Raw genomic sequence first — 27,357 nt, 5'->3', positions numbered from 1 at the left:
GCCAGCGTAGATTGTTTGTGTGATTTCTAATTTAGTACTTTCTCCTCTGTTTCTTCAAACTGAGCAGCAAACAAAGGTCCCTCTACCAGCACATGTCCCCTGTTTTTTTTTTTTTTTGCGGTATGCGGGCCTCTCACTGTTGTGGCCTCTCCCGTTGCGGAGCACAGGCTCCAGATGCACAGGCTCAGCGGCCATGGCTCACGGGCCCAGCCGTTCCGCGGCATGTGGGATCTTCCCAGACCGGGGCACGAACCCGCGTCCCCTGCATCGGCAGGCAGACTCTCAACCACTGTGCCACCAGGGAAGCCCTGTCCCCTGTTTTTGTTGTTGTGAATGTGGTTTAAATTTTATACCTCAGAAAGCTGCAGTTGAAGAAATGTACTCCCCCCACCCCTTTGAGTTTTGGAACCTCATGCCTTATATCTACCCTCCTTCTCCAGTTTAATTGTCTCTCCTTAGGCCTCTCTTCCACTTACATTTCTTATGTTTACTAGTTTTATTGGAGATCATGTTTGCATTTATGTTTTATATTCTGTTTGTTGCTTTTGGGTAATTTCTGAGAGAAGGGAGATTCTGACTTTGCTCTGTTATCTAATACCAGAAGTACTTAAAATGTAATTTTTTGTTAGTGCTTTACATATTCAGTTAGTCAAAATATTTTAACTGGATTAAATTTCATAATTATAAACTGTAGATGTGATATTTTCACTTAGCTAACAAATACTTTTCTAGTATTTACTATGTGCCAAGGCTGTTCTACGTGCTTTATCAATATGTACTCATAATTCTATGAGGTAGATTTTTTTTTATTCTTATTTAATTGATCGGAAACTGAAACATGGTAAGGAAAATTAACTTGCCCAAGGTTACCTAATGAATAAGAAATAAGAATGAACACTTTCTACCTTTCATTCTATGCCTGTAGCATTTGTGGGTCTTGGCATCATTTGATTATACCTTATGCTAGTGAATCCCTTGAGCAGAGTCCATGCCTCATTCATTTTTATATTCCCAGTGCATATTTAGTAGAATACCTGAAATTCAGAAGATACTCAATGAATGTTGTTGGTGAATTAATATTTTTTATTAGGAGCCAAGTAATCTTCTCTCTGTCAGACTTATATAGCTTCAGTTGTTTGTTCTACTTGCCTTGTTTAAAAATATTTATTTTTTGGTATTCTCATGTCATCATTTTAATGCTATTGCCATATTTGTGTTAATAACACCTCTAAAAACAGCTGTTGTATTCCAGGGCAAAATTATAAAGTTTTCCTTATGAAAGAGTTGTCAGTGTCCTGATAATATAGGTACTAGTACCCTTACCCCAGTTTGCTATCCGTGCTAACAGATTATTTTTTATATTCTGGTATTAGTTATTTTTAAACAGTGTCATTTGTAAAATAAGAGGTCAGCGAACTCAGAGTAGTAAAAATGTGGTGGTCATCTTGTAGTTCATTTGTTTTTATTGCTGAGTTTTATTCCACTGTAAGAATATGTCACTGTTTGTTGATCTATTATCCCACTGGCGGGCACTGGGACCGTTTCCTGTTTTGGGCTATTTATGAATAAAAGTGCTATGAATATTCTTGTGAAGTGTTTTTGTGGAGATTTGTTATCATTTCTCTTGGTAAATGCCTAGTATTAGAATTTATGTCAAGATAGATGTATGTTTAGTTACATAAGAAATACCAGATTTTTTTCCCCAAGTGGTTGTACCATTTTACATTCCCATGGACTACATGTTAGAGTTTCATTGCTCTGTACCCTCACTGATATTTATAATTATCAGTATTTTTAATTTTAGCCATTCTGGTGGGCGTGTTTATTTTTAATATTCATCCTTATGGGTTTGATATCCCATCTCCACTACCACCATTAATAATTTGAATGTTCTTTGGTGTTCTGCTTATCCTGGTGATGAATTACAGAGTTTGGGAGTTCTCAGACAACTCTCACTCCAGATACCAACTGCAAGTTTGGAGGCCTCCAAGACCACTCTCACTTCTGTCATGACTTGCAAGATCGTGGTCCCCAAGACTAACCTTGGATTTGATAATTTGCTAGAAGAACTCACTGAAAGTTTACTTAAAATTATGGTTTATTATAGTGAAAGGATATATTTTAAAATTGGCCAAGGGAAGAGGTGTATTTGGTCAGTTAGATAGATTGACTGCCCATGTGGCTGACCTTGGTCTCCAGCTCCTTCAGAAGTTCAGCTGATACCACATGCGCCCCAGCCCCCCGCGCCCCCCAATAAATCACATTGTTGTTAGCATTTTCTATCTGGCATGGCCTAAGGGTCCCAGGTAAACAAAAACACTCTTATCAGGCATGACATTCCAAAGGTTTAGAGATTACCTCCCAAAGCCAAGGGCAAAGGCCAGACCTCTCTTTGGGCAAGGCTAAACCTTTATTACACACCTTTATACCTTCCTTGGTTGTTTTTTATTTTTCTTTCATTAATTTTCTAAATATTTTTTGACTTTTTAATGAAAATTTCAAACATACAACAAGGTTGAAAGAATTTTACAGTAAACACCCATCACCCAAACCTAAATTGTACTGTTAATATTATACTGTGCAGTATACTCGCTTTGTCACTTATCTGTGCATTTACCCATCCTCTATCCATCAACAATCCACCTTATTTTAAAAATTTATTTCAAAGTAATTGTACACATTACCAGACTTTTCCCTAAATAATTCCGCATGCAGATCATTAGAGTTCAGTATTTCTTATAGTTTCTTATTTTGAGGTAAAATTTATATACAATGAAATATAAATCTTAGGCATACAATTGCTAAGTTTTGACAAATACATACACTCAAGTAACCCAGCCTCTATCAAAATTTAATTTTGTATTTTTCTTTTCTTTTTTCTTTCTTTATTTTTATTTTTGGCTGCATTGGGTCTTTTTTGCTGTACGTGGGCTTTCTCTGGTTGCAGTGAGCGGGGGCTACTCTTTGTTTCGGTGCACGGGCTTCTCACTGCGGTGGCTTCTGTTGTTGCAGAGCACAGGCTCTAGGCGCGCAGGCTTCAGTAGTTGTGGCACGCGGTCTTAGTTGCTCCGCGGCATGTGGGATCTTCCCGGGCCAGGGCTCGAACCCATGTCCCCTTCATTGGCAGGCAGATTCGTAACTACTGCGCCACCAGGGAAGCTCCCCCCTTTTTTAAAAAATATTTATATATTTATTTGGCTGCACCGGGTCTTAGTTGCAGCATGCGGGCTCTTTTAGTTGTGGCAAGTGGGCTCTTAGTCGAGCCATGCGGGATCTAGTTCCTGACCAGGGATCAAACCCGGGCCCCATGCACTGGGAGCGTGGAGTCTTACCCACCGGACCACCAGGGAAGTCCCGTTCCTTGGTTTTTAAAGCTCACAAAATGTTTGTGTTAACTGATACAATCTGTGACCAAAGTCAAGAAACTTAATTGGTTTGTATGGGATATAGACTGTGATCTTGGATCCGCCTATCCCAGGAGCTAACCTAACTGAGCTGTTTAACTGAAACTTATGAAGTCTAAAACCTGATTATAGAGTTTCTGTCTGTTCTTTCATTCATTAAGCAAACGTTTATTGAACTACTACCGTTTTCAGGCACTGTGCTACACATGTAAATACAAAGCACACTCATTGCTCCCAGGGAACTCCATAGTCAATTAACAGACAGTTACAGTACTTGAAGCACGTGCTGTGTTATAAGATGCTGGAGGATCACAGAGAGGGTGTCTAAATCACCAGTGGAATTCAGGAAGATTTCTCAGGAGAGGTCATGTTTAAGCTAAGTTTTGAAGGATATGAGATTTAGGTCAAGTAATAAGGGAAAGGAATTCCAAGCAGAAAGGACCACGTTTGCTAGAGTGTGAAAGCAGGAGCCTAGGTCCTTTTACTATACTTATCTGTAGCCTAGGATGTGAATGGAGGAGTTTATAGACATGAAGCCACACTAGCAGTCAAGTCTGGATAGTAAGTAACCTCATCTGTCATGTTAAAGGAATTTAGATTTTTTTCTAGGAGTGATGAAGAGCCATTTCAGAAATGTTAGCAGGAAAGTGGCTTGATCAGATTTATTTTACGAAAATTATTTAGAGCATTAGATTTTTATTAAAGAATTGTTGCATGGATTTATTCTTATTCCTTTCTATATCATATGGAATTTATATGAGTTGATTGAAAATTAGTGCTTTTTTATCTTTAATTTTTTTTCTAATTATAGAAATATTAAATAATTATTAGAAGAAAAACATAGAATAGAAAATAAAGAATCTCATGTCCCCTTATTTTAACAATAAAAATTCGGATATATTCTTTGAGTGGCCCCCCCGATACGTATTTTCCAGGTATACAGAATTTATACAGATACCTGTATTACATAGAGGTATATATTAATATTTTTAAGATAAAATGAGATCTTGCTTTACATATTCTTCTGAAGCTTTTAAAAAATATTGGGTAATATATTGTAGCTTTCTTCACAGTACTTATAATTATCCCATTTATTATTAAATATTTCTTTGTATAATGATTTATTTACTATCTGTTAGTCCTATTTGATGTCTGTCTTATTCAGTGCTATATCATCAGTACCTATACAGGTACTTTGTTCCTTTTTATGGTCTTTTCCACGATAGCCAGTCAGTTAATGTTTATTGCATGAGTTAATTGAGGCTATCTTTCTATACCAGCACATACAGAATTACCACATTCTTTTTAGTGGCCATATAGGATTCTTCTGAATGTAATAGAATATATTTTGAAAGGTTAGTTTGTTCCATTTAACTATTAAATTTTTAAAAATACGCAGTGGGAATGTAAAATGGCACAGCTGTTATAAAAAATGGTTTGATGGTTCTTCGAAAAGTTAAGCATAGAATTATCATATGACCCAGCATTTCTACTCTTAAGTATATATTCAAAAGAACTTAAAACTTAGTTCTACATAGAAATTCATAAACGAATGTTCACAGCAGCATTATTCATACTATTGAAGATGTAGAAACAACTCAAATGTCCATTGGTGGATGAATGGATGAATTGTAGTATATCCATGCAATGAAGTATTATTCAGCCATAAAAAGGAGCAAAGTATTGATACATTCTACAACTTGGATGGATCTTGAAAACATGCTAAGCGAAAGAAGGCAGACACAAAAGATTACATATTACATGATTCCTTTTATATGAAATATCCAGAATAGACAAGTCTATGGAGAGAGAAAATTGGCTTAGTTGTTGCCAAGGGTAAGGGGAGTGGGAATGGAGAATGATTACTTACTTAATGGTTATGAAGTATTCTTCTGGAGTGATTAAAAAGTTTTGAAAGTAGGGAGAAGTGGTGATTGTACACACTGTAAATGCACTAAATGCTGTTGAATTGTATACTTTAAAATGCTTAATTTTATGTCATATAAATTTTACCTCAGTGAAAAATATATACATGTACACATGGTATAGATTCAAACAATACAAACAAGAAATCAGTAAAAGATCTTTCTTTTACCACTATGACCAATTCCTTTCTTCATAAGGAACCATTGTTAGACCAGTTTCATGTTAAATATTTCAGGGAATTCTATCACAGTGATTCCTAAGGGGACTGCAGTAGCATTTTTGAATGGTACAGTTTTATATCTGATGGACTGTGGTAACTGAGAAGTATCATAATGATCATAATCCAGCATATACATATAAACATTTTTATATGAAAAGATAGTAATATACTATATATATTATTCTGTAACTTTTTTGTTTACTAACCATTGCATCTTCCTATAAAGTTGCAATTTATTAAATAATCCATCTTTTCCCCTTTGAATCAAAATGCCATCTTTTTTAGTTACTAAATTTTTATTTATTATATTGATATTTGGTATTTGGGTATATTTGGGTGTATTTCTGACTTATGTTTCATTATCTCTGTTTGCTCATTTCATTACCGAGCTGTTTTAATTACTGTTGCTTTTAAACTTAATTTTTACTATCTGGTGAGAGTAGGTGATAATTTTTAACATTATTCTTTCTCAGAATGTTTATAACAATTCTTTTTTTAAAATATTTTTATTTATCTTTGGCTGCGTTGGGTCTTTGTTGCTGTGCACAGGCTTTCCCTGGTTGCGGCGAGTGGGGGCCACTCCTCACTGCGGTGCACGGGCCTTTCATTTTGGTGGCCTCTCTTGTTGCAGAGCATGGGCTCTAGGCGTGTGGGATTCAGTAGTTGTGGCACACGAGTGCAGTAGTTGTGGCTCGCGGGCTCTAGAGTGCAGGCTCAGCAGTTGTGGCGCACGGGCTCAGTTGCTCCGTGGCATGTGGGATCTTCCCGGACCAGGCTCGAACCTGTGTTCCCTGCATTGGCAGGCAGATCCTTAATGACTGTGCCACCAGAGAAGCCCCTATAACAATTCTTAAGTGTTCATTTTTCCATTTGAACTTTATAATCAACTTACCTACATAAAAGAAAAATTCTCCTGGAATAATGGCAAACTTATCTCTCAGCTCCTCAAACCTTGGCAACTGATAATCTACTTTCTGTCTTTATGGACTTGCCTATTCTGAACATCTTGTATAAATGGAATCATATAATATGTGGGATTTTATGTCTGGCTTCTTTCACTTAGCCTGATGTTTTCAAGTTTCATCCATATTGTAGCATATATCAGTACTTTGTTCCTTTTTATGGATAAGTGATATACCATCATATGAATGTAGCAACATCTTGCTTATCCTTTCATCAGTTGATGGACATTTGGGTTGTTGTCACTTTTTGGCTATGATGAACAATGCTGCTATGAATATTCATTTATAGGTTTTTGTGTAGGCGTATGTTTTAAGTTTTCATGGGTATATACCCAGGAATATAATTGCTGGGTCTTATGGTAACTCTATGTTAAACCTTTTGAGGAACTCTCAGACTATTTTCTGAAGCAGCTGTACTGTGTTACATTCCCAAAAGCACTCTACGAGAGTTCTCATTTCTCTACATCCTGCCAGCACTTGTTTTTGTCCATCTGTTTAATTATAGCACCCATTAATATTTTAAAAGAGAAACTGATGTTGAATTTTAACAAATGCCTTTATATCTTATATGAAGGTTATTTTTTTGCTCTGTTCTCTTGCTGTGGTTTATAATAAATAGATTTCCTAATATTGATGATGTAAATTTTGAGCAGTTGTGATCTTGTGTTTGTTTTATTTAGAGGAAGAAATTACTTAGTAGACATGTAATTGTTTAACAACAACTAAAAATTGCACTGACAATTTTAAAATTAGTTGATATGCATGTTCAGAGTAAAAGAGTTTAGTTCCCCTTTTCTTGCAGACTTCACTTGAACATTCTTATTTCAAGATGAGATACATCTAAGGTTAAAAGGGTTCTAAATAAATAGCTGAAATATTTCCTTTCATCTTTTGTAAAATATTAAAAATACCACCTCCTTCAAAATACAGGTAAGTTTTCAGATTTTTAATGATTAAAGTTTAAGCGAGTTCATTTTAATTAGTCTTGTTTGCCTGGGGAGATATATTTAGTAACACAAGTCATAATAATTTCTCAGTCCAATTTTAGTAAAACAACATGGGTGTAAAAAAGGTTTGTGCATATGTTTATAAGTGCATTTATTTACTTAAAATAAGAACTTTATTTTTTCAAACATAATGTATATTCTTACTAAAACATCAGAAAATATAGAAAGCAAAATCAAAAGAAGAAAGTGAAAGCCAGTAATCCCACTGTCCAGAGAAAACTTACATTACTATTATATATATGTATATGCAGACACACATAATTTACATATATATACACATACACCAAATATATATATAATAGAGTATACAAATGCATGTATACAGTGTGCTTTACATATATGCATATATAATATATAGTTTATATGTTTTCTCTTAAGGAGAGTAGACGAATTGTATTTTAAAGGACTGTGTTAAACACTTTATAATGCACCAAACCCCATAAGGAAAAGGGTCTTGCTCAACTCTTTTTTTGTTTGTTTTTTAAATTGTGGTAAAATACATATAAGATTTACTATCTTAATCATTTTTAAGTGTACAATTTAGTGCTATTAAGTACATTCATTTTGTTTTGCTGCCACCACCATCCATCTTCAGAACTCTTTGCATCTTGCAAAACTGAAACTCTCTACCTATTAAATAATAACTCCTCTGATCCCCTCCTCCCACTGCCTGGCAACCACCATTCTCCTTTGTGTCTATATGATTTTGACTGCTCCAAGTACCTTATATAAATGGAATCATACAGTATTTGTCCTCTTGTGGCCGACTTACTTCACTCAGCGTAATGTCCTCAAAGTTTATTCATGTTGAAGCATATGTCAGAAATTCCTTCCTTTTTAAAGCTAAATAATAGTTATCCATCCCAAACAAATGTAGTGAAATTTTAAATACTTTAATTTCTTACAGAAGAAGTGAGTAGTCATGTTGGTAAATTTAAATAATCATTAAAATGGGGAGTTTTGGTTTATTGCCTTTTTTTCTATTCCAGCTCTTTCTTTATATTTTTTACTTTTTACTGTGATATCTCTGCCTTAATGAAGTGCTTTTAAGAGCACAGATACCTGACACCTCACAGAAAAGTCTTTAAACTCAGACTACTCAAAGTAAATTGTTAATGTTATCATATTTCATTGACTCTACCTTGCCTGTGGTTTGTAAGGTACACTGTTATTTCATGTACTGTTAAGATAGAAGAAAATACTGCGAATCATTATTTATTTGTTTATTTATTTATTTTTAAAGGAACATTTATTTATTTTTTGGCTGCATTGGGTCTCTGTTGCTGTGTGTGGGCTTTCCCTAGTTGTGGCGATTGGGGGCTACTCTTCGTTGCGGTGCGTGGGCTTCTCATTGCGGTGGCTTCTGTTGTGGCGGAGCATGGGCTCTAAGTGCGTGGGCTTCAGTAGTTGTGGCACGTGTGCTCAGTAGTTGTCTGCCAGTCATTTAAAAGATGAATACCAATATCATAAATGTTAAAATGTGAAAAGTATTTACTGTAGAATGTGAAATATAATAACATGTGTGGAAAGGGTGCTCTTATTATGCCATAACATGTGGTGGCCTTGTACTTTGTTCTGTGACTCCTGTAAAAGAATGGAATGAAGGAAATGATTTGACTATTTCATGTTGAGAAGCTCATCAAATTTTGATTTTCACCTTGTTTTCTATAGTCCCTCTATGTTTATTATTTATATTCATGAAACATTTTTACTACCTACTATGCACTAGCCATTGTGATAACAGTAGCTAACACACACACGTGCGCACACACACACACACACATCTGTCTTTTACTCTGTGCTGGTCACTGTTTTGAGCACTTTATATATTGTCATTAACTAAATTTTACACTATCCCTATGAGGTAGATACTATTTCTATATCCATTTTACCAAGAAGGAAACTGAGGCACAGAGAAGTCAAGTGACTTGACCAAGGTCATACAGCTAGTAAGTGGTGGAGCTAGGATTTGAATGTGGATTGTCTTAACTCCAGGGTCTGTGGTGTCAGCAGTATTCTTAGGCACATAAGGTGAATGACATATTGTGCCTTCCCTCAACACAGCTTACCAAGCAGTATGTGAGGGTGTATTGATAACTTTACATAAAATTATTGTTATATGTTTGGTAACGAATTTTTATTTGTGTTTTTAGGACATTCAGTCAGAAGAAGGCTGCTATTGAAAGAGAGTATGCACAGGTAAGCTTGGAAGTGGAGGTCCCCATCCTAGAATACCTCTTCTTTGGCTTAAGGGCAGATATGGTTGTTGGAGAGAAGTGTTGGCATCCCTGTATCCTCCTTTTCTTATTTTTGGTTCTCTCACTTTGATCCTCCTTTTACTCCATTTGAATCCTCAAATGAAGAGCTAATTTGCTTCTTACTACAAAGAATGTTGTGAACATTCTGGGAGAAGATAATAGTCACAATATTTGTAAAGTATTTACAAGTATAACTAATAGTGAATACATTTTACAAGTATATATATTCATTCTCCCTTATATATCCCATACTCTGCAGTTTTATGAAAGGTTAATTATTTTTGTTCAATCAGGTATTTATTTCTCATTAGGTCCCTGTTGATAGAGAATGGCGTGCTTTCAGTGGATGATACGGTGCTATTTATAGGGAAATTTAAGCATTTATTTTATTTTTTAAAAATATTTATTTATTTATTTATTTATTCATTCATTCAATCATTCATTCTGTACCGGGTCTTAGTTACGGCATGTGGGATCTTTGTTGCGGCATGCGGGCTCTTAGTTGCAGCATGCGGACTTCTTAGTTGTGACATGCGCACTTCTTAGTTGCAGCATGTGGACTCTTAGTTGTGGTATGCAGGCTTCTTGGTTGTGGCATGCGGACTTCTTGGTTGCAGCATGCAGACTTCTTAGTTATGGCATGTGACCTCTCTGTTGTGGCAGGCATGAGGGATCTAGTTTTCCGACCAGGGATCGAACCTGGGCCCCCTGCATTCGGACCGTGGAGTCTTACCCACTGGACCACCGGGGAAGTCTCATAAGCACTTATTTTAATTAGAATCTTATTTGCTCTCAGATAGCTAAATGTGCCAAGGAAAAATTATGTTGATATATCATTTTGTGAGTATGTAAGAATTAATAACTACCCATCCTTATACAAAAACAGTTTAACATAATTTGGAAATTTTGGCCCTTGTAAGCAATTACTTTCCATGTGGAGTAGAATTATAAAATTGATCCCCCCCCCCAAAAATCATAAAAGTAGTATTTGTTACAAAATTTAAAAATACAGGAGAGCACTAGAAGGAAAAATTAACACCCAGGAAATGCTGTACATGATAACCCCTGTTATCAGCGTAATTTGTGTTGTTGCTGCTGCTATTGTTATTATCAATATAAATAATAAAATTGGGGAATGATTTTATTTGTACTTTGTTAGTTTGATTTTAGTTTTATTCTGGTTTCTTTGTAGTTTACCAGGTAGCTGTCTGCCTTTATTTTATTTTATAGTCTTAGAAAAGGAATTATCTATTTTTGAAAACTTAGATAGACTCAGTAATTCATTAATTCAGCTGTTAGTTATTGAGTGCTTATTATATATCAGGTGCTTTACATAATGAATATCATTAGTTCTAACTTTAGTGCTGGACCTTTATTCTTTGCATATATAATAGATACTAGTATTGATAGCTAATATTGATTTAATCCCGACATTGTACTAGGCACTTTGCTGATAATTTTACATATATTATCTGGTTTAATTCTCTCAATAAACCTTTAAAATAGGGAGTTACTATGCTGTTCACAGGTATGTTTTCATATAGTCCCTTTATAGATATGCTTCCATTGGGATCAGAGTATATGATCTGCTTTTAAAATTTAATACAGGGGGGCTTCCCTGGTGGCGCAGTGGTTGAGAGTCTGCCTGCCGATGCAGGGGACACGGGTTCGTGCCCCAGTCCAGGAAGATCCCACGTGCCGCGGAGCGGCTGGACCCGTGAGCCATGGCCGCTGAGCCTGCGCGTCCAGAGCCTGTGCTCTGCAATGGGAGAGGCCACAAAAGTGAGAGGCCTGCGTACCGAAAAAAAAAAAAAAAAAAAAAAAATTTAATATAGGGAATTCCCTGGTGGTCCAGTGGTTAGGACTCTGTGCTTTCGCTGCTGAGGGCCCGGGTTCGATCCCTGGTCAGGGAACTAAGATCCCAAAAGCTGCATGGCCAAAAAAAAAAAAAAAAATTTTTTTTTAATACAAAGTGAAAATTTTTTCATGATACATTCTTCTGTAACATATTGTAAAGTTTTAATAATCAAATAAATAGGACTGGTTCATAATTAAAAATATTAAAAAATACATTAAATTGTATGAAAAGTAGCAGTCCTCTGATGTAATGCCAGTCTTTTTCCTCAGAGAAAAGATTAAAAACGGATCCTGTTTTGGTTCTTTTGGTGATCTTTTCCATATCTTTAAATAATGTGCATAATTGATTCTTGATTTATCAACTCTAGACATTATTGCTTGATTACTACTTAATTAAATGAGAAATTAGCTTCTTAAGCCATTCCTTTCCAGCCTACTCTTTCCAATATAATTTGTCACTATTTTAGGGCCTTTGCTACTTTTCTTTTTTTTTTTTAAAGGGAACTTTATTTTTCTTCTTTATTTCTTCCTTCCTTCCTTCCTTCATTCCTTGGCTGCGTGGGGTCTTCCTTGCTGCGCGGGCCTTCATTAGTTGCGGTGAGTGGGGGCTACTCTTCCTTGCAGTGTGCAGGCTTCTCATTGTGGTGGCTTCTCTTGTTGCGGAGCATGGGCTCTAGGCGCACGGGCTTCAGTAGTTGTGGCACGAGGACTTCGGTAGTTGTGGCTTGTGGGCTGTAGAGCGCAGGTTCAGTAGTTGTGGCACAGAGGCTTAGTTGCTCCGTGGCAGGTGGGATCTTCCTGGACCAGGGCTTGAACCCCTGCCCGCTGCATTGGCAGACGGATTCTTAACCACTGCGCTACCAGGGAAGCCCAGCTACTTTTCTAACTCTAAATGATCTACTTAGCCTTCTATCTCTTCTGTTAAACACACACACACATATGTTACATGTATAGATATATGTATTTATGTGTATATACATATACACACGATGCAGTTGAATTATATTTTACAAAGCAGTCAGATTTACTCTTGAAAAATTTCTTTAAATGTCTGTCAGGTAAATTATATCTGGTTGTGTTTATATAATTCTATATAATAATGTATGCAAACTGTATAAGGTAGCTAATAGTAGATATTTCAAAATTTCATATTCATAAAGTAGAATATTTCTTTGTCTCTCTGCTTTGGACAGTTGAGTACATTTATGGAGAGCCAGTTTGCTGACTCTTCTTGTTATTTGTCATATTTGCCTTTTAGATGATATTTTTCAGTGTTTTCCCAGTTAATTTTTCAATTTATTTCTTTTCTTTTGAATTTATTTATTTTATTTATTTATTATTTTTGGCTGTGTTGGGTCTTTGTTGCTGTGCGCGGGCTTTCTCTAGTTGCGGCGAACGGGGGCTGCTCTTTGTTGCAGTGCGTGGGCTTCTCATTGCAGTGGCTTCTCTTGTTGCAGAGCATGAGCTCTAGGCACGCGGGCTTCAGTAGTTGTGGCTTGTGGGCTTCAGTAGTTGTGGCTCATGGGCTCTAGAGCGCAAGCTTCGTAGTTGTGGCGCATGGGCTTAGTTGTGGTGCATGGGCTTAGTTGCTCTGCGGCATGTGGGATCTTCCCGGACCATGGATCAAACCCGTGTTCCCTGCATTGGCAGGCGGATTCTTAACCACTGTGCCACCAGGGGGGCCCCTGAATAACCTGTAGATTCAGAGCCATTAATTTCCTTGTTTTTCCACACTGTATTACCTCTCTACCACTTAGTGCATTAGAAAGCAGCATTTCTTGACAGTCTCCCAGTATTTCCTCCAGGAATTTTTCCTCTTTGCTGATACCACTCTCTAAGTTTTCATGCAGAAAAGTTTCTTGATCTTAGATGGTGTCAATGGAAGGTTTTCTGACAATGATAAGATAGTACTTAAATGTTTGTTGTTGGAAATGTGTAGGAGTTCATTGTTTCCTCAAGCCACCAAATTCTGTTGTATCCTGACAGCAGTTAAGGGATGTTCTCAATAGTTAGATGCATCCTGATTTCAGAGATCTTAAAATGTTTAAAAAAATGTATTTTGTTAATAGAATTGATGAGATATGTTCTTTTTTCCCCCCAGGCTGTGTAGAGATTTCATTGTTTGAAAAAATGTTGAAACTTGCAGGGGGGCATTAAAGAAAGGATACTCCTAATGGCCTCTTTCTTTCGTAGACTGAGGAATGTGTTGCAAAGTAAAATATTCATAATATTATATATATAGATATAGGTATAAATATAATGTAATATATCCATATTGAGCTTTTTTTTTTGGTATGGGAAAAGATATCTAATTGCCGTTTTTTTATTTATTGCCGTAGCCACTAACTACATATTTTTCAATTTATGGACAAGAAGTGGGATACTAATTCAAGGAAAGGCGTTTTCAGTCTGAAATACAACAAATTAATGATGATGGGAAGATTACTTGACTTCTCTGACCTTTTTTTCCCTTCATTTTTGAACGGAGAATGATAACCATTCTTTCTTCCCTTCTTCTCAGCTAGTTCTGGAGACCAGATGCACTGGCCTCCAGAAATGAAGACTTCCCAGTCTATGTTTACACGTATAAGAAATATGAAAATAGTTCCCAATCTATGTTTACACATATAAGATGGTCCTTTGTGTTCTTATTGTGATAGTTTTCCTTTTTTTTTGCAAATTGTTGTAACCTAGCTTTGCTAGATAATAGATTTCCATATTAGAAAGGAAGTGATGAATTAATTATGGGGACCTTTGCATATAATATTAGATAATCCAAGTCCCATTTTTCTGGGAAAGGGTATAAGGTAAGGTAGTTGGAGGATCTTCTTCCCTTTGGAAAAGCACTGTAAAAACTCTGCCAATACGAGAACGTTTACTGTTTCATTAGGGTAACTACTTAACCTTTTTATTATGCCAGGTTTTTTTTTAGCTGTCTTTGTTTTTTTGTTTTTGGCTGCGTTGGGTCTTCACTGCTGTGCGCAGGCTTTCTCTAGTTGTGGTGAGCGGGGGATACTCTTCATTGTGGTGCACGGTCTTCTCACTGCGGTGGCTTCTCTTGTTGCGGAGCACAGGCTCTAGACGAGTGGGCTTCAGTAGCTGCGGCACACGGGCTCAGTAGTTGTGGCTTGCGAGCTCTAGAGCTCAGGCTTAGTAGTTGTGGCGCATGGGCTTAGTTGCTCCGTGACATGTGGGATCTTCCCAGATCAGGGCTCGAACCCATGTCCCCTGCATTGGCAGGCAGATTCTTAACCACTGCGCCACCAGGGAAGCCCAAGCTGTCTTTAAAAGTCTTTGTAAAAGCTTACAACCACAGCTCAGATTTTGTACTAGAAATTCATGCAATAGGATCAACTTTATGGAAATTTTCTTTATAACCCAAGTTATCTAGAATGTATCTATAATAAGAATCAATAACAGTTATTATCTTAAGCCATAGAGGTTTACAAAGTGAAATTTCCATATGTTAGCCAGCTTTAGATTTTGTAATTTTTACTGAATTGAATTGAAATATGAAGAGAAATTTTGACCTAATGACATTTCCTCTAACTTTTTATTTGAAAAAAACTTCAGATCTGTGGAAAAGTTGACAGAATAATATACTGAAGAATGGTCAATTTCCTCTATATTAACCAATTATTAACATTTTGCCCCATTTACATTATGTAGCTACACTTTTTTTCTAAGCTGGACAGTTTGAAAGTAAGTTATAGCTATCATGAGACTTTTCATCCACTTACTTTACTTTGCATCTTCTGAGAACAAGATCATTTTCCAAAATAACTAATGTCATTATCATATCCAAGATAATGAATAATAATTCTATAATGTCATTTAATATGTAGTTTGTATTCACATTTCCTCATTTATTCCCAAAATGTCTTTTATAGCTGTTTTTCCAAGATCCAGTTAAGGTTTACACATTGCGTTTGGTGTCTCTTGATTTTATTTAGAATATTTCTTTCACCTTTTTTGTTTTTCATGACATTGACTTTTTGAAAAATCTGGTCATTTTTCTTTTTTTAAAAAATTACATTATTATTGACTGTATTCCCCAACTGTACATTTCATGCCCGTGACTCATTTATTTTGTAACTGGACGTTTGCACCGTTTAATTTCTCTCACCTATTTTACTCATCTGGTCATTTGTCTTGTAGGAAGTTTTTTCGAATTGTCCAGGTTTTTTCTTCATGATTAGATCTAGGTTAAATTTTTAGCAAAAATACTACATAGGTGATGTTGGACCTAATAAGATTTTATGGTTTGTTTTGGCGAGTCTGATAGATTAGGACATATCACTGATATTGCCGTTTTCAAGCCTGATTGAATCTTTAACAGTGATAGTAGATTTTTATCATTTATCAGTTTTCAAAATTATCTCGAGCCATTTCTGTTTTATTGGTTTTTTGCTATATCACATTTTGCTGGTGCTCTAAAAAAAATGAAGACTTGTTACAGTAAAAGTATTTGGCAAGGCATAATTAAAGAAAAATTAAACATTTGAGAATTTGGTTTAATTTTAACTTATACATTTTAGTTTAAGTTATTAAAGTTTTTAAAATGTCAAAGCCTGTATATTCTTAACTTACATTTATACATATTTAAAAATCAACTGAAAATCAGAACATTTGTCATTATTGTGGGAATTTCTTTCAGAGAGTCTGCTAGTTGTTAAATTGAAAGTATGTGAAACATTTATGTTACCAACTGTCTAATGGATAATGTTTGATAATGACACTAGTATAAGCTTCCTTTTTGGGACGTTCCATAGTTTTGGCTATTATTTGTTGTTGGTACATCATCTAAATAGTCAAAACTATTTAAATAGCTTTAAAAGAAATGGAGTCACAATTTATGTGAACAGCTGCTTTGAATTTTTAATTTCCTCTATCAATTTTAAAAGTCTTTAAAAATATAGTAGTTGTGTTTTGGTTTCTTTTTGGTATCTAATATTAATATTCTTTTAAGTATTTTAATATTTTGGTTTGTCTCTGTCAGGAGCTTAATCGTGTGAATATTGATGTTTCCTTAGTTAGACCGTAAGATGAATGGAATCTATACTCTAGCAGGACTTACTCCACTTAATTTTTTTATAAAAGTATTATTTTAAAATTAGTTTATTTTAAGTTATACCACATTTCATGTGTTGAGAAAATATTTTGAGCACTCTTCTAGGTACTGTGGATACAGCACTGTCCAAAAAAGAAGAAAAAAAAGTTCTAGCACTTACAGGACTTATATTCTGTGGTTGTATATTGTCTTCCAATTAAATATATTAAATTCTTTCTTGTCAGGGAATTCCCTGGTGGTTCAGTGGTTAGGACTCTGCACTTTCACTGCCAAGTGCCTGGGTTCGATTCCTGGTTGGGGAACTAAAATCCCATAAGACGCACAGCACAGCCAAAAACTTAATAATAAAATTAAAGAATAAAAAAAATTTAAAAAGAAGTTAAAAATTCTTTCTCTTCAAAGCCACTGATGTGGCATTATAGTCAACTGAAAAGAATGACCTTTATAGAATTATTACTTGTGGTATATGTTGTCATCCTCTACACAAAGAATTGATGGGCCAAAAAGGTTGAGTATTATTTGTGAGATTTAGAGATCATACAGATGAGCTATCCCAATAAAAAAATATCATAAAGGAAAAGAATTTAAGTGGGATTGATCAGATGACAGCAACTTGAAAAATAGTACCTCAAGTACATGCACACTAAACTTGTAATACATTTTTAGGGAGATGTTAGAAGAAAGAAAGAAAATAATACTATGTATACCTATTTACACTTGAAGGGATTTGAGCCCTGAACTCTTTCAAGTTTCTTGGTACTTTCAGTTTCCTACAAGAGTATTAATGTTTTATGTATTAATGTTTATTAATGGTTTGTGAAATTCCAAAAATAATAGATAATAGATGTATTATTCAAAAATAATAGATGTATTGCATATCTATTTATACAAACAGAGCAAATGAACCTCTGAAAACACAGAAGCCATATGAGTCACTAACAACATTAAGTATTGGTGTAAAATTTAGTCTGGCTTTTGAATGTAGTTAGCTAACCACTGAGGTATTGGTAAAATCATTTGCAGTACTCAAACTGAAATTGCTAAAGGCAAGTTCTGTGTATTAATATACTTACTGTAGTCTTTGGCAGAATGCTGCTAGTGAAGGAAGGATACAAAAGGTTACTGTGGCTGGAGAGAAAGAGCAGGAAAAGATTGTGGACTTTAAGGGTGGCTCCTTGTCTGAGGACAAACACAGAGCAAACACAGGCACCCTGTCAAAAAGCCTGTGGTTATCACCACAGTCCCACCTCAAGTGCAACTTTTTGCTGTTTTTATTCTTTTAAGAAATAAATTTATGAAGAGTTGGGAGTACTACCCAAGAAGTTAGTGTTGTGTATATGTGGCAGGGTTCTTTTTTGGTAAATTTCATCAGCATAAAAGTTTAAAATGTAACTTATTTTAGCTGTGTACACCTAGCTTTCTGGACATTGCTATTAAAGAAGCACTGGTAAAATTATTTGAAATGGTGGACTGTATACTTGGAGTTTTCTATTTTGCCAGTCTTGTCCTGTAAAACAATAAGGATAACTATCTTGAGAGAAAGTTGAGGGTTGTTTTCTGTGTTCATGTTGATACTTATGTTTTTAAATTATTTTATTTTATTTTTGAGCTCCTTAGCTTGCAACAATGGTTAGAAATAAATTTTGGGAGAAAAGCAGTCTGATTTTTTTCCTCAAAATACTTGATGTACATAGTTTGATTTTTAAAGTTTTAAAAACTGTTGAAAGAAGCACTGGTGGATGTGAGTAAATGTTAGTATTCTTGGGCATGTAGATTTGCTAGTTTTGTCTTCTTTTTTGAAACTTTGTTATATTTAGTTTTATTATCTTGCTTGTTATTTGGCTCTGCTCCCATATATTATTGAGGAATTAATATGCAAAATATACTTTTTAAAATTTATTTTTTTTTGTTGAAGTACAGTTGATTTACAATATTGTATTAGTTTCAGGTATACGTACAACATAGTGATTCAGTGTTTTGCACATTATATTCCATTATAGGTTATTACAAGATATTAGGTATAATTCCCTGTGCTGTACAGTAAATCATTGTTGCTTCTCTATTTTATGTAGTTTGTATCTGTTAATTTCATACCCCTAATTTGTTCCTCCTTCCTTTCCTCTTCCCTTTGGTAACCACAAGTTTGTTTTCTATATCTGTGAGTCTTTCTGTTTGGCATATACATCTATTTGTAGTATTTTTTAGATTCTACATATAATTGATATCATATAGTATTTGTCTTTCTCTGTCTGACATTTCACTAAGCATTATATTCTCTAGTTATGTCCACATTGCTGCAAATGGCAGTATTTCATTCTTTTTTGTGGCTGAGTTAATATTCCACTGTGTGTGTGTGTGTGTGTGTGTGTGTGTATCTCACATCTTCTTAACCCACTTGTCTGTTGATGGGCACTTGGGTTGCTTCCATGTCATCATGGCTGTTGTAAATAGTGCTGCTATGAACATTGGGATGCATGTACCTTTTAGAATTAGTGTTTTCCTTTTTTCCTGATACAGACCCAAGAGTGGAATTGTTGGATCATGTGGTAGTTCTATTTTTAGTTCTTTAAGGAACCTCCATACTGTTTTCCATAGTGGCTGCACCAATTTACATTCCCACCAACAGTGTAGAAGGGCTCTTTTCTCCACGTTCTCTCCAACATTTGTTATTTGTAGACTTTTAATGATAGCCATTCTAACAGGTGTGAGGTGATACCTCATTGTGTTTTTGATTTGCATTTCTCTAATAGTTAGCAATGTTGAGCATTTTTTCATGTGCCTGTTAGCTATTTGTATGTCTGCTTAGGAAAAATGTCTATTCAAGTCTTCTGCTCATTTTTTGATTAGGTTGTTTTTTTGATATTGAGTTATGTGAGTTTTTTTTTTTTTTTTTTTGGCCGTTCGCGGGGCTCTCACTGTTGTGGCCTCTCCCGTTGTGGAGCACAGGCTCTGGATGCGCAGACTCAGCGGCCATGGCTCACGGGCCCAGCCGCTCCGCGGCATGTGAGATCTTCCCAGACCGGGGCACGAACCCGTGTCCCCTGCATCGGCAGGCGGACTCTCAACCACTGCGCCACCAGGGAAGCCCTGTGAGCTGTTTTTATATTTTGGATATTAACCACTCATCAGTTGCATCATTTGGAAAGATTTTTTCCCATTCAGTAGGTTGTCTTTTTGTTTTGTCTGTGGTTTCCTTTGCTGTGCAGAAGCTATTATGTTTAATTAGGTCCTATTTGTTTTTGCTTTTATTTCTTTTGTCAGGCATTATTTCTTCAAATATTCTCTCTGCCCTTTTCTCTCTTCTCCTTCTGGGATTCCCACAATGCATAATTAGTCTGCTTGATAGTATCACACACTTTCCTTAGGCTCTGTTTGCTTTTCTTCAGTCCTTTTTTCTTTCTCGTCCTCATACTTGACAGTTTTCATTGTCCTGTCTTCAAGTTCACTGATTCTTCTGTCTGCCCAAATTTGCCATTGAATTCCTTCAGTGAAATTTTCATTTCAGTTATTGCACTTTACAGCTATAAAAATTGTTTGGTTTCTTTTTTAGATTTTTCCATTTCTTTATTGATATTTCCATTTTGTTCACATATTGTTTTCTTGACTTCCTCCACATCTTCCTATAGTTCTTTGAGCATCTTTAAAGTCTTTGACTAGTTTGTCTGCCATAAGTTCTTTCTCAGGGACAGTGTCAGTTGATTTATTTTTTTTCCTCTGAATGAGCCATACTTTCTTGTGTCTTTGTATGCCCTGTGATCTTTTTTGTTGTTGTTGTTGAACGCTAGATATTTGAATCTAATAATGTGGTAACTCTGGAAATCAGATTCTCCCCTTTCCGAAGGGTTTGGTGTTTTTTGTTGTTTTTGCTTTTTGATTGTTATAGTTTGTCTCTGTGCCAGGTATCACCCTGAGGTATAAACTTAAGTCATTCTCAGGTTTTTTCTGAGCCTTTCTCTGTACATGCATGGTCACTTTCTAATTTTCCCTTTATATGTAGTAGTTTTTGAATTTTCTAGTCTTTAATGTCTGGCTCCTTAAAGGGAAAAAGTGAAAAATGACAGGAGGGAAAAGGGTGCTAGTCCCTTAAATTCCCTCAAAATCACTTCATCTGGAGGTGGAGGTGCTTTCAGCAGTGGGGGAAGGGGTAGGTTACTTAAACAAGAATGGCTGCCTGCCTCTTTGTCTGCATCTCTGTGATCGGAAGCGGCAATCAGCAGTCAGAACAGAGATCACTGATATTTAGAGTACAGTGTCTTTTTTGCCCATCCTGGTTCTTGGAAGTTATGTGCAAGGTGCTTCAGGAACACGTAACACAAGCTGAGCTGCCTGCCATGTGCCAGGAGTAAAGGATGGATAGCTGCTACTGTGTGAAGAATTGAAATTGACTGGAAAACACCCTGCAATTTACCCATCCACATCTTCCCCTGGAAGTTGCTAACGTTCAAGGTCTTCAGAGTTCCAAAATAGTTACAGCAGATAGATTCTACCAGAGCAGTTGTTGTGTAGGTAGGGAGACTGATTCCTGGTGCTTCCTACTCCATCATTTTTCCAGAATCCTCCTCCCATTGTCTTCTTTTTAACCTAGAGTCTAATGTGCTTCTGACTTCAACCCTGATCATAGCTTCGCTTTCTGGTCCAGGGAGATGATTACCTCATTTTGATGCCCATCTTTGTCTTATTGGTTTTCTCCTTTAATTTTCTAATTTCTCATTTATGTATATTTTGAGTGGGGTGGGCAAACATTGTATCAGGGCATGAATTTATTGTATGATCTTCACTTAAAGTCTTCCTTTTTTTAAAATAAATTTATTTTATTTATTTACTTTTGGCTGCATTGGATCTTCGTTGCTGGGCGTGGGCTTTCCTAGTTGCGAAGAGCGGGGGCTACTCTTCATTGCAGTGTGCGCGCTTCTCATTGCGGTTACTTCTCTTGCTGTGGTGCTAGCATGGGCTCTAGGCACGTGGGCTTCAGTAGTTGTGACACATGGGCTCAGTAGTTGTGGCTCGTGGGCTCTAGAGCACAGGCTCAGTAGTTGTGGCGCACAAACTTAGTTGCTCCGTGGCATGTGGGATCTTCCCTGACCAGGGCTTGAACTCGTGTCCCTTGCATTGGCAGGCGGATTCTTAACCACTGTGACACCAGGGAAGCCCTAAAGTCTTTCTTAGATAGTATTTATGGCTCCCTTTGGCTCTGGCATTGTATGGTATATTGTTGCCCATTTCTCCTGGAAAACTTTCTGACTGGAATGTATTCCCTCATTGCCTTTGAGTAGGAGCACAGGAAAAACAAAGCAGTGCTATCCTGGGTATTTTTCCACACCCTTGGCATTAGAAAGATCAGGATGTCTCAAAATAAATCATGAGTTCTTGGGATTTTATGTTTGAATTTACTAGTGACAGAGAATAGTAAGAAATGTGCACAAATTAAGACATGAATAGCGCCTCAACTTCCTGAACCGCTAGATTTGGTATAATTAGATTTTTGGTTAAAAGTCTCCCTTGTACATGTATTATTTTCCTTGAGGTTTAACTTTAACTAGTAATTACATTTGCATTCATTTAGTGAATTTATAAAAAAATTATTAACTCCTTTTTCAGTAATACAGACACAGAGGTTAGAGCTAGGCTTTGAGTGGTGTTATATCATAATTGATCAGGGTGTATTCCACCTAGTTTTTTAAAAAAACCTTTTAGTAAGGATAGTGGGTATACCAGGACAATATACAATTTGCTTTGCTTGTTAAAATAGGAGTACTTTTAAAGCTTTTTTTCTTTCTTTCTTTTTGGCTGTGTTGGGTCTTTGTTGCTGCGTTTTATTTATTTATTTTTGGCTTCATTGGGTCTTCGTTGCTGCATGTGGGCTTTCTCTAGTTGTGGCCATTGGGGGCTGCTCTTCGTTGTGGTGTGCAGGCTCCTCATTGCAGTGGCTTCTTTTGTTGTGGAACAGGGCTCTAGGCACCTGGGCTCAGTAGTTGTGGCTCATGGGCTCTAGATCGCAGGCTCAGTAGTTGTGGCGCACGGGCTTAGTTGCTCCACGGCATATGGGATCTTCCCGGACCAGGGCTCGAACCCATGTCCCCTGCATTGGCAGGCGGATTCCCAACCACTGTGACACCAGGGAAGTCCCAGGAATATTTTTTGATGCTATCATAAATGAGACTGTTTTCTTGATTTCCTCTTTGTATAGAGTGTTGTTATAAAGAAGCACAACTGTTTTTTGTATGTTGATTTTTATATTCTGCAACTTTACTAAATTCATTTATTCTGATGTTTTTTTTAATAGAGTCTTTAGGGTTTTCTGCATTTGAAATTATGTATTTGTAAACAGAGATAATTTTACTTTTTCCTTTCTGATTAGGATGCCTTTTATTTATTCTTGTCTGATTGCTCTTGCTAGTACTTTCAGCACTATGTTGAATAGAAATGGCAAGAGGGGGCACCTCATGTATTGTAAGTTGTGTATATAACCTTTTATCATGTTTTGTACTAGTAGTCTTAAAGTCAAGAATCTAGTCAGTTTGATTTTTAGGTGATTGATGGGCAGATTGTGATGACATCCAGTTATACCAGTGTTACATTGAGATGCTACATCTGAGATTGTCCATTTTAAACTGAATATTGGTATATGTTGTATACTACGTAATGCCTGATTTTTAGAGCCCTTTATGCAGTAATAACCTCAAGTCTTAATGCCAAGTTGCTATGGCATAAGCCTGACTGGTTTTATGACATTAGAAAAAAATGTTGCAAAACTTTTAAAGAATGTAGAATTGGCAGTCCTGGTGGCTCAGTGCCTCATGTCCCTCTTAGCTCACTGAAAGGCTGAGGGATTCTCATTCCTGGTATAGCTGTGGGGGTGCAGTACATTATTTGGGAAGCTCTGATTTAAAGCTAGTAGAGAGACATGGAATGGATCCTCCTTCAGAGCCTCCAAAAAGGAACCAAGCCTGCTGACACTTTTATTTCAGACTTCTAGTCACCAGAACTGTGGAAGAATACATTTCTCTTGTTTTAAACCACCTAGTTTGTGGTACTTTGGTACAGCAGCCCTGGGAAATGGATACAGTAACCAACTATAATTTTCCTATTCAGATATTAATTTGAGCTTCTTCATGTAGCTACATGTATAAATATGATTGAAAAGAGGACCTTCTCCCTCCTAAGTTATGATAACCATAGTTTTTGGAGTACTAAGTATATGTTAGACATAATTATTTTATTTAAATTCTTATAATAAACACTGTAAGATACTGGCTATTATACCTACTTTTAAAATAAAGACACCGAGGCTCAGAAAGGGCACCCCTCACACAGTCTGAATGTTGGTGTCTGACCAAAAGCCTGTGTTTTCTTTCCTGTCTCACTGTTTCTGTATGTACTTACAGAGGTCAGTTTCCGTTGGTGTTTATAGATTTTCTTGTGTAACTCACAATTAACTTTTTTATAATCTAGACAAATAAAAAATGATGGTCTCTTAAATGTACCAACCTTTTCCAAAAGTTCTGAGTTCTGTATAATTTTAGTATTTGTTTGAATTTCTTATTTTCAGCCAGGGGCCAGAGTATAGAACCAATTTATTTCATTCTATTATATCATTCTGTTCCTTTGGGATCATTGAATGGCTAAAACCAGTAGGTACCAAAAATTTCTCATGGGAGGTTCAGGAGCCTTAGAGTTATGTCTAGAGAATCAGAATGATTAGATATCCATTCTTGTTTATTAATAGCTTTAAATAGATCATTCAGAACAAATAGTTAGTAGTCGATTTTTATTTAAGAGAACCCCCCAAATGTAGGGACTGCCAGTAAAGACTAACATAATTGAAAGGGTATCATCTATCCCATTTATGATGACTGGTCATAGAGAAAATCAAACCTATTATCTGTCTTCAGTGGAAGGAGATGACATAGTCCTGAACATGATGGTTTTGTGCTCATGTTTGATTACAGATAATTTTGGGGGAGAGGTTGTGACATTGCCGAGTAAATATTGAAACACTGCAGGGATCAAATGCATACTTGACACTGCAGGGATCAAATGCATACTTGTGCAGCTTCTCCATTCAATCCCTTTTCTAAACAGTATTTATTAATAGTGTAGTTCGACTAACACTGAGGACCTACCATGTGGCAGGTGCTGTTAGGTGGTGAGGATATCATTAATAAAATTAGAATATTTCCTTTTCAGATACAAGTTTTTTATATTGGTAATGGAAAGTAACATTTTAATTGAGCTGGGGGAAGATAAAATAAAAACTATTTGCGGGCTTCTCTGGTGGTACAGTGGTTAAGAATCCACCTGCCAGTGCAGGGGACAGGGGTTCAGGCCCTGGTCCGGGAAGATCCCACATGCCGCGGAGCACCTAAGCCCCTGCACCACAACTACTGAGCCTGCGCTCTAGAGCCCCTGAGCCACAACTACTGAAGCTGGCGTGCTTAGAGCCTGTGCTCCACAACAAGAGAAGCCACTGCAATGAGAAGCCCGTGCAGCGCAACAAAGAGTAGTCCCGACTTGCTGCAACTAGAGAAAGCCTGCGCACAGCAATGAAGATCCAACACAGCCAAAAATAATAAATAAATTAAAAAAAAAACTATTTGCAAATATGTTATAAAAGTGGAATTTTAAAAAATGGTATATATAGGTAGATAATTTACTTGATATTATACATAGTTTAAGCTTTAGAACTAAAATGGAGGGGGCATGCCTTCTAGGATATTATAAAACCTGAAAAAAGAGAAGCAGTCTCTGCAAAATGAAATATTTTTATTCATTTGTAGTTATTAATAGGAATAATATAGCACTGGTTACTTTTTTTAACATCTTTATTGGAGTATAATTGCTTTACAATGGTGTGTTAGTTTCTGCTGTATAACAAAGTGAATCAGCTGTACGTATACATATATCCCCATATTCCCTCCCTCTGGCATCTTCCTCCCACCTTCCCTATCCCACCCCTCTAGGTGGTCACAAATCATCAAGCTGATCTCCCCGTGCTATGTGGCTACTTCCCACTAGCTATCTATTTTACATTTGGTAGTGTATATATGTCTCTGCCACTCTGTCGCTTCGTCCCAGCTTACCCTTCCCCCTCCCCGTGTCCTCCAGTCCATTCTCTACATCTGTGTCTTTATTCCTGACCTGCCCCTATGTTCTCCAGAGCACTGGTTACTTTGTGATGGAATTTAATTGCTGTGTTGTTACATTCCTCTTAAAAGTAAAAAGGACATGGTTGCTGTCTTTGAGTAAGTCTTAGTCTAATGGAGAAATAGACCCATAAACAAATGAAACTAGCTCACCTCGTTTTGCGAAGGAGAATCATTGTTCATCGTCAAATAAATGCATATCTAATGCTCCTCAGTAGAGCACTGCTTCATAGTATTGCCCACGTGAGAGAAGCTTCAGCACTTTAAATCATCAGGTGAGTTTAAATTTGGGATTCATATCTGAAATCACTTTTTATCTTTCATTTCAATGTGCATGTTATGTTATTTGCAATCAATAATTACATAGGTCTGTTGTTTGTTGTATCTTAGCATCAGTTTTTCTGTAGTAGGACTGCCTGTCTCTTTGATGCACTCTATACAACCTGCAGAGTGACTTTTGAATACGCAGTATAGCCTATGTTTTAAATCAGCTGGTCCCAAAGAATTTACAAATTGGGTGAAACGCCATCCAAGCTTTTAATGTGATGTATGGGAAAAAATATGAACAGAAATTTAATTTTATAAACTGCCATTACTCTAGCATAAATAGTTGCTCTTTCTGATTCTCTAAGTTGGTTTGCTTTATGGATTTTCTGAGAAAGCAGGAGGTAATCTAATGCTTTTACTTTAAAAGAGGGAACCGTAACACTGTCTAGGAAGCATTCCATGATAGCACTCATACCTCACTTCCCCACTTATAGAGTCCTTAAATACAGGATTATATTTCCCTTGTGATTTATTTCTAGCACTTAGTACAATATCTGGCACATTATACGTGCTTAAATAACATCTGATGCATGAAGAATGCTTTTTTCATGTGTGCTGTGTTAGAAATTACAATTCAGAGTGAGAATCAATAAAATGTTATTCTTAAGCTGAGAAAGTGATATTAGTAGAGGGAAATAGAAGCATGTCTTTTGACTAATAATTGAGAGCTACAGGTGGCTCATGTGGTATAAATTACTGCTTTATCTTCTCAGAAATTAATCATTTAATGAAGTTTACATTTAAATAGTTTGCAAAAACTTTATTTCTCATAGTAGGATTAAACTTTTACATCCATTTAATGACACTTGCCTTTGACTTTTAGAGTATTATATGTATGTAATTTAGCAGAGTTTTATATATATATATAATTTAGTAGTATTATATGTGTATAATTTAGCAGAATTATAGTCTTAGTCTTCATGCACTAATAAATGTAAACTAAACATTGATTCAAGGAGTATTCATTTTTATTGAACTGCTGTTAATGTTATTAACTGTTATTTTAATGAACAGTTATTCAAATAATTTTTTTAGTGACTTAAACATTAGAACTTGGTGAATTTTTGCATATGAGCAAGTGGTTTCTTAAATCAGTTTTTCAGGGTAGCTGCAAAGATAAGTAAAACTTGATTCGTATCCTCAAAGGATTTATAATCATGTAGGATAAAACAGATATGTAAA

The 27,357-nt window shown here is 36.1% G+C and overlaps 1 protein-coding gene across 3 annotated transcripts in view; it reads left to right on the top strand.

Annotated features, from left to right (window-relative positions):
- FCHSD2 (FCH and double SH3 domains 2) overlaps positions 1-27,357 on the top strand; it is a 294,342-nt gene that overhangs the window by 38,395 nt on the left and 228,590 nt on the right. For all 3 annotated transcript variants that reach the window (XM_089915292.1, XM_022593750.3, XM_022593747.3), the window contains exon 3: positions 9,673-9,718. In XM_089915292.1, the coding sequence (XP_089771418.1) occupies positions 9,673-9,718 (46 nt within the window). The remainder of the gene's footprint in view (positions 1-9,672; positions 9,719-27,357) is intronic.

This window comes from Delphinapterus leucas, chromosome 7 (assembly GCF_059928025.1).
Source record: "Delphinapterus leucas isolate spDelLeu-1000000601 "Yukka" chromosome 7, BTC_Dleu_Yukka2, whole genome shotgun sequence".
Classification (NCBI taxonomy): domain Eukaryota; kingdom Metazoa; phylum Chordata; class Mammalia; order Artiodactyla; family Monodontidae; genus Delphinapterus; species Delphinapterus leucas.
This window is presented reverse-complemented; position numbering and strand designations above follow the sequence as displayed.